This window comes from Ciona intestinalis, unplaced genomic scaffold (assembly GCF_000224145.3).
Source record: "Ciona intestinalis unplaced genomic scaffold, KH HT000475.1, whole genome shotgun sequence".
NCBI lineage: Eukaryota > Metazoa > Chordata > Ascidiacea > Phlebobranchia > Cionidae > Ciona > Ciona intestinalis.
The window spans coordinates 1-7,607 of record NW_004190796.1 but is presented as its reverse complement, the minus strand read 5'-3'; the positions used below and the strand labels follow the sequence as shown (position 1 = coordinate 7,607).

Below are 7,607 nucleotides of genomic sequence, written 5' to 3'. Positions count from 1 at the left end.
CAATGGTAGCAGCGACGAGCCTTGAACCCATTACCTCTGGGTTAGAGGCAGGTGCGCTAACCACTACGCCACGGCGCCGGACTACTGTAATATAACAGGACAAATTTACAAAGTTCAGCATTTTAATGCCAATTCCAATCTGTTGTAGTTAATTTCGAAAATTTGACTCTGTATGTGTACAGTTTATGTTAGAGCGATAAAGAATATTTGCAACGAAACGATTGTGGTTATTAAAAGCTATGAATGGAAAATAAAATAGCGCAAAAAGCTAACTTTCCGCTTTGGCTTGTACCGATGTTTTCACCATACTGCACTTGATGAAATTGGTGGAACGATATAATTCAGACTTAAGATTTTAAGTGGTAGCAATTCTTTGTTTGTTCAATTTAACGCGTGCATAACATAATGCTCCGTGTGCAATAATAGGAACGCTCTAATTATGCGGTAGAACGTATTATTTCAAGAACTTGCACTAACGGTAGCTCGGTAAACACAAGCTATATCAATACGGTTAAGAGGAAACCAAACAATGGGTAACAGCCTCAAACATCTGGTCTAGAGAAGCAGCTCTCTAACCACTGTGCCACGGTACCATATAAGGAAGTGACATAATTATTTTATTTTTCAAAAGTTTATTAAAATATTAACATAAATCAACGATGCAAGAATTAATAGAAAATACGCTATGGATAAAGTATATAGGACAGAACTCACAAAAAGTAGATGGCCATTGAACACCCCAAAACATATACCTTACAGTGAGCTGCAAGTTATTGGTTAAATACAAATGAAGAGGTTATGGATCAAATCAAAAACGTACATAGACATAGAAAATATATAAAACAAATCATACAAAATATACCAGTAATCAAGACTCATTGCATGAATGCTGCATTACAGATGAAACATCATTATAATCATAAAAATTATATTTATATCTAGAATTAAAACGTTGAAGAACTATCAAATCTGTTTTAAAATCTTCAGATTTTTTAAAAGATAATAAAAAAAATTGCAAAAAGCACAATCATAATGAACTTAAATTTGTCAATTATGCAAAAGCAGAAGGTTATGAAATAAAATAATGATAAAACTACATCAGTCGGTTTTACATGATAATGTTTAAAATTGAAGAACAAAGCTTCTTTGAGAAAATACATGACCTGAATCCCAACAAGCAATATATCATACAGTAAGTATTTGGTCTTGTTGCTTGCTGTAAAGACAGATAGTATTTAAATATTGACCTGACAATGCATTGACAACTAAAATAAGTTTACACTGCAGACCGCACTACCCTTATTCAAATAAAGTAAAGTCACAATATGGCATACATACATAGTTTGTAAAATTGACACAAACTCAATATATAACATGTTAAATATGTGACTTATCAGTGCAAATGAAAGTTGTTCAACTCTTTACTATTTAAACAGCAACTAGAGAATGGTTGTATAATTGAACTTCAGTTTCACCAACAACACTCCACTTGTCAGTTTGATCATCGTAAAATTCAATTGATTTCACAATTTTGCCATTAGAGTCCTTACTACAATATATAACTTAAATTGAAAATTAATCATAAATAAATTAAATTTCAAGTATTTACCCTCCTACTACATAAATCTTGTTTTGTGCAACACAAGCTGCATGAAAACTTATCTCTGTGTTCATATTTCCCACATAAACCCATGTGTCATCATCAGCATTGTATTTTTCAACTGATTTAAGACATTGTTTTCCATCATCACCACCTGATATCCAATAATTCAATAATTAGATGGCACTGAAAATGGTCATTATAATTGAAGTCATTTAACATTTTTATATGTTGGAAATATATTGATATTAAGTGTTTTTTTTGGACTGGTATGTTTCATTAGTTTAGTTTTCTGGTTTTAACAGGATTTGTGCAAATAATTTAAAAAAGTAAATGCAAATTAAATAAGCCAATCAACTATGTTGGTTTAAGGGATATTTAACATTTTTTCTATTACTACTTTCTTTCTTTATATCAGTATCGTTATTATTAACCTGATTTTTGCTTAGTGCTTTAAAAATTAGAATAAAATTCTTGTCAGGCTTCCGAGTCGATATGTCCTGGTTTAATTTAAGTGAAAATGATAAAAATTGTTAAACAAAAATAATATATCAGTAATTAAAAATAATTACCAATAGAATATATAGCATTGTTAAGCACCACAGCAGCAAAACCATATCGTGGTGTTCGCATTGGAGCAACATCTTTCCACTCATCTAAGAATGGATCATATCGTTCCATTGAACATAGAGACCCTGGCCAACATCCACCAAGTGAATACAAATGTCCTGTTTAATATAAAAGTACGCTGGTCAAATAAAATAAACAAAATAACTTATTATAATAACTAACCATTGTGAGCAACAACAGAATGGCCTAGTCTGGCAATCTTCATTGGTTTAAGTTTAATCCACTTGTTAAGTGAAACAACATAAGATTCTCCAGATGACAGACTTCCGTAATTATTATCATATCCATCAAACACAAAGATGGTACCTATGTTATGAACAAAAATTTACCAAACAGATTAAATGAAGTACTGCTTCAACTTATACACCATACCTTATTATTTTTTTCCTATAAACTAAATCACATATATTACAGTGTTAATAAGAATGTTGTCTTAAGAAGATATTTTGTACATGAAAAATACTAAGATATTTAACCATTTACCAGTTTGTTGAATAAAATACTACAAGAGGCAAGTACAGAAACACAGAATGGTTTTTAATTTTTACGAAACCTTGTATTATATAAATAAATAAAGTAGGCATTTACTACATGAGTAAATGAAATCACCAATCAAGAAGAAAATCGCATTTTAATTTTCGCTGGAAATCAAACAATTAACATTTATTATAAACATTTGTAATGTGAGTCGAGATATTAATGTAAACTCACCATTTAAAACAGCAGCACTCAATCCCAATCTCTTAACATTCATTGAAGCTAACTTCTCCCACTTTAAAACCCTTTCCTTTAATTTCATTCGATGAACAATGTTAGTTGGTGTTGCTTTACCATCAGTTCTTAAATCTCCTGCAAGATAATACAGAACATCATCGATGACAACGGCTGCTGCGTCATCACGACCAACTGGTAAATCCTGAAATCAAATCAAACGTTTAGTCTGTATCTCATAACTAAGAAAACGTGATTTAAAAAAATCCGAAATGCAAAAATAAATAAGATGTAAAAATAATAACTAAATTACAAATAAAAGTTAACATTTGCTTAAACTGATATACACTACATGATAAGAATTACCTAAACAAGTTATTTTTAGGCACGAATCCATGTTGCTTGTACAATATGTATCTATTGTGGGATTTTAACTTTTAAAAGTTATATAACTTCTTTATTGTAAAACAAACACACATTAAGCTTACCGGAAGTTGAATCCATTGTTTTGTTTGTATATTAAACTTTGTTACTTTGGTTAGAGTTTTTGCTCCACCAAGTGATATGAGGGATTTCTCTGAAAAAAACAACGTTCATCTTAAATTGATTAATAAAACAATTGTTAGAAACAGTTGACTATGAAATGAAAAATGATGAGTATTTAAATATTATAAACTGGGACATGGAAAATTCATTTTACAATTTTTAATAAAACATAAAATAGAATAACTTTTAAAAATATAAATATGATGTATACGGTATACCTGTTTTCTTTAATTGCACCAAAGCACCAAATAATGTATCAACCAAATCACCAACTTTTCTGATGAGGGGCTAAATAACAAATTTAATATAAACCTATTTGTCATTACTGATAATTTTTTTCATCTCCACATAGCAGGATAATGCTAGTCATTATAACACATGTATTCTGTTTTATACACCTTGTACTTGCTTAAAAGTTACCACATGTCTAACTTTGCGGGTACATTGTGCATTTTTAATACATAGTAGAAAAATTTGGCAATGAAGAAAGGACCGCTGGGTTGGAACAATTGTCATTTTGTTTCTTGCCCACATATGCCAACAATGGTAGCCGTGTCAAGTCTCCTACTCATACCCCTCTTTGAGGCAGGGACGCTAAGCACAGAGCCGGGAAAAAGCAAAAGCATTTACCTCAACAGAGACCACATCTTCAAGCATCTTGGGAGATAAATTATAAAAATCGACAAATTTAATGACTTCACTCAAGGAACTTTCATTTGAATTTAAATCAAACTTCACCCAGTTCATAACAGCAGTGTAAACCAAATCTGAAGAAACCTGAAAAAATATTTTGTTTAAATGAATGAATGTAACTTGCTTTATCCTTGCATGGCCAGAAAATGACGTCAATATAACATGGGTGTTCAAACACTTGCATGCCAGCTTACAAGGTACCATGTGTGTTACTTTGTAATTGATTATTTTTTGGGGATTTTTTTATTTTTTTAATGTATGGCAGATTATTTGGACAATCCATTAGTTGCCACTGGGACGGAGCAATTGCCAGTAAGTGTCCAAGGACACATACACTCACAACAGTAGCAGCAATGAGTCTTGAACCCATTACGCCTAGGTTAGAGCAAGGTGCGCTAAACATTTTACCACGGCGACAGAAAAAATTATGCATAATTATACATATGTAGCAAAATAGTAACTAATCTTTGTATTAGAGATTCTGGTTTAACATTATATTTAGTTAACAATTTGCACTTTTTGTTGATGTCACATTTTATTTAAACTAACCTTGTCATGTGTTGATTGTAGTAACTTGATGACATAATTTTTTGATAGTTTCTTGAATTGATCACCAGAAACAACTTCTTGATAATTTTCAACAACAAAGTTATTAAATTTCTCAGTTAACTTAGGAATGGTGTAACGGTCCGCCAAAGCTTGAATTGTGAAGCAATTTTCTAGCGAGACTGTTGTCGACAAATATTCAATGCAAAGTTTCCTGACAGCTGAAACGGTTATGATAAGGTTGATCAAAATATAATATTTAAATCAAGTTGTACGTACAAGGCATTTGAAGGAAATCAGAAACTGCAAGAAGGTCGCACACATTGTTGGTGTTGATGTTGATTTTTCCTGTGTACATGAAATCAACAAGTTTCTCCACACTTTTCGCATCTACACCATGAACTTCAACAACATCTTTATATTTTTCTTCCATCTGAAACAATATTGTTTACAACTTAATTCGGTTTATTTATTGACTGCTAAAGCTTCATATAAAGGTAACACAGTAGCATCACCCAGTCTATTGTTACGTCACAAACACAGAAAAAAGATAATCATTGATTAGCTGAGAATCACTAATCATACTTTCTGCATACTACCCTGAATGTATAGTTTATATTTAAAATAATATATTAAAAATTAATTTCGGTTTAGAAAATAATACACAAAAGCCATAGGCATCTAACTTTTTAAAAGTCAAGGTACCCATAAGTTTCAAAAGATAAAAGTTTGTGCCAGCGAAACATAAACATTTTTTTCTTGTCACCTTATCAGCTTTTATTTGGGAAATAGACTGGTCTGATCATTGCACTATCACTACTGTATATTGTTAATTTAAAGTAATGTTTGTAAGATAGGCTAATAAATTGTTTATGCATTTGTACTAGGTACTCATAGGTGTTATGATTTATTTTCAGGGTATATACGCATAACTTGCATACCCATGTTAGGCGCCTATGATAAAAGTACATACTCCATTAAAAGGTAATAATAAACCCCAAAATAAGCAAGTTATATTTCTGTAAACAAGACAGAAACAGAATATACACTTACGGGTACCTCAGTGTTAAACATGGTGTTGAAATATTTCGAATAACAAGAAAGAACCATCTTGTTTGCTGGGATGTTTTTCTCTCCAACACGAACGATGATGTCATTAAAACAACCGTCTTGTCGTGATTCATTGGCAAATTGAAGAAGATCAGATGAATGATCAATATTGTGAGTTTGTTCTTCAACTGAGCATGTTCCATTGATAGAAAATGATGTTTCTGCCGCTGCCATGGCCATTTTAATGTTTGTTTACAGCTCTGATTTAAAAATATATTTTCTATTCACCTTATTTTAGTGCCTTCGATAAAATTTTATTAATTAACATGAACATGTATGTTTTGCACATATGCAAATGATAACATGGGTAATTATAACAGTTAAACAAAAATTACATCATCAGGATTATAGTCCATAAACAGCTTTCAGCTAAAATGTAATTATCCACGTTTTATTTCACATAGCAATTTCATATAAAGGCACATGGTAAGACACATAAAAAATAATCAAGCACAAACTAACACACATGGTAATTCGAAAGCTGGCACAAGGTGCATAAATAACCGTGTTATAACAAATGTTGTTTTCCAGCCAAACAAGGATAAAGCAAGTAACATTCATTCAATCATTAATCCACAAATGCGTCTTAATGCAAACATCAAAAGTTTGTACAGTCGATTACGACTCACAAGTTACGTTCAACAACATAATAGTATGTATCTTGATACAGTTTGTGTCACACAAAAAAAACAAGGTGAGCACTTTATCCATATATATTCACAATATCCAGTGTGCCCAGAAACAATGAAGCAACACAATCATAAATTTAATTGATGAGCCATAAAGTAGTATTTTAAACAGCACAATGGTGCTTAACCATAGTAAACCATATGTGTTGTATTTGACTGCTATATAAAACTTTATTTAAGTGTGAAAACTTTAACTGTAGCCTTAGTAAAACATGTTAACATTAAAGCTGTATTCAATAACTGTTGTTGCCTGAGCTAAAGTATATAAAAATCACCTGATATTCTCTTGAAGTAAGTAGCGGTATTACACTACATAAAATAGCGTTACAAAAAGGCGTTGGTCTGAACTGTAAGCAAGAAACGAATCCAACTAAAGGTACAATATATTTCGGGGAATCCCCAGGGAAAGAATTTTTTCTTGCACTGTGTTGATAAACAGGTAAAGAATAGACTACTGTAATATAACAGGACAAATTTACAAAGTTCAGCATTTTAATGCCAATTCCAATCTGTTGTAGTTAATTTCGAAAATTTGACTCTGTATGTGTACAGTTTATGTTAGAGCGATAAAGAATATTTGCAACGAAACGATTGTGGTTATTAAAAGCTATGAATGGAAAATAAAATAGCGCAAAAAGCTAACTTTCCGCTTTGGCTTGTACCGATGTTTTCACCATACTGCACTTGATGAAATTGGTTTAACGATATAATTCAGACTTAAGATTTTAAGTGGTAGCAATTCTTTGTTTGTTCAATTTAACGCGTGCATAACATAATGCTCCGTGTGCAATAATAGGAACGCTCTAATTATGCGGTAGAACGTATTATTCCAAGAACTTGCACTAACGGTAGCTCGGTAAACACAAGCTATATCAATACGGTTAAGAGGAAACCAAACAATGGGTAACAGCCTCAAACATCTGGTCTAGAGAAGCACTCTCTAACCACTGCGCCACGGTACCATATAAGGAAGTGACATAATTATTTTATTTTTCAAAAGTTTAATTAAAATATTAACATAAATCAACGAATGCAGAATTAATAGAAAATACGCTTATGGATAAAGTATATAGGACAGAACT

General features: G+C 31.6%; 1 protein-coding gene across 2 annotated transcripts; it reads right to left on the bottom strand.

The window, feature by feature from the left end:
• Window positions 1-599: 599 nt before the first annotated feature.
• LOC100185507 (kelch-like protein 12) lies at window positions 600-6,162 on the bottom strand. Of its 2 annotated transcripts, none has more exons than XM_026839603.1 (12): window positions 5,780-6,162; window positions 5,006-5,159; window positions 4,730-4,947; window positions 4,118-4,264; window positions 3,706-3,775; window positions 3,430-3,518; window positions 2,942-3,146; window positions 2,393-2,536; window positions 2,173-2,328; window positions 1,610-1,754; window positions 1,418-1,549; window positions 600-1,216 (listed from the first exon to the last, which is right to left on the bottom strand). In XM_026839603.1, exons 1-11 carry the CDS (start codon window positions 6,014-6,016, stop codon window positions 1,429-1,431), a joined length of 1,686 nt encoding a protein of 561 aa, XP_026695404.1. In that variant the 5' UTR covers window positions 6,017-6,162; the 3' UTR covers window positions 600-1,216; window positions 1,418-1,428. The 2 variants fall into 2 exon arrangements, with proteins under 2 accessions (XP_026695404.1, XP_018672201.1); XM_018816656.2 differs by having other exon boundaries at window positions 5,786-6,158.
• Window positions 6,163-7,607: the final 1,445 nt, after the last annotated feature.

What these genes read in the sequence shown, in the direction of transcription:
- LOC100185507 (XM_026839603.1), bottom strand. Translation starts at nt 6,016, where the DNA reads ATGGCCATGGCAGCGGCAGAAACATCATTTTCTATCAATGGAACATGC. An exon ending in GGTGCAATTAAAGAAAACAG is followed by an intron (nt 3,519 to 3,705) that starts GTATACCGTATA and finishes TGTTTTTTTCAG; the next exon opens with AGAAATCCCTCATATCACTT. An exon ending in AAGATTTATGTAGTAGGAGG is followed by an intron (nt 1,550 to 1,609) that starts GTAAATACTTGA and finishes TATATATTGTAG; the next exon opens with TAAGGACTCTAATGGCAAAA.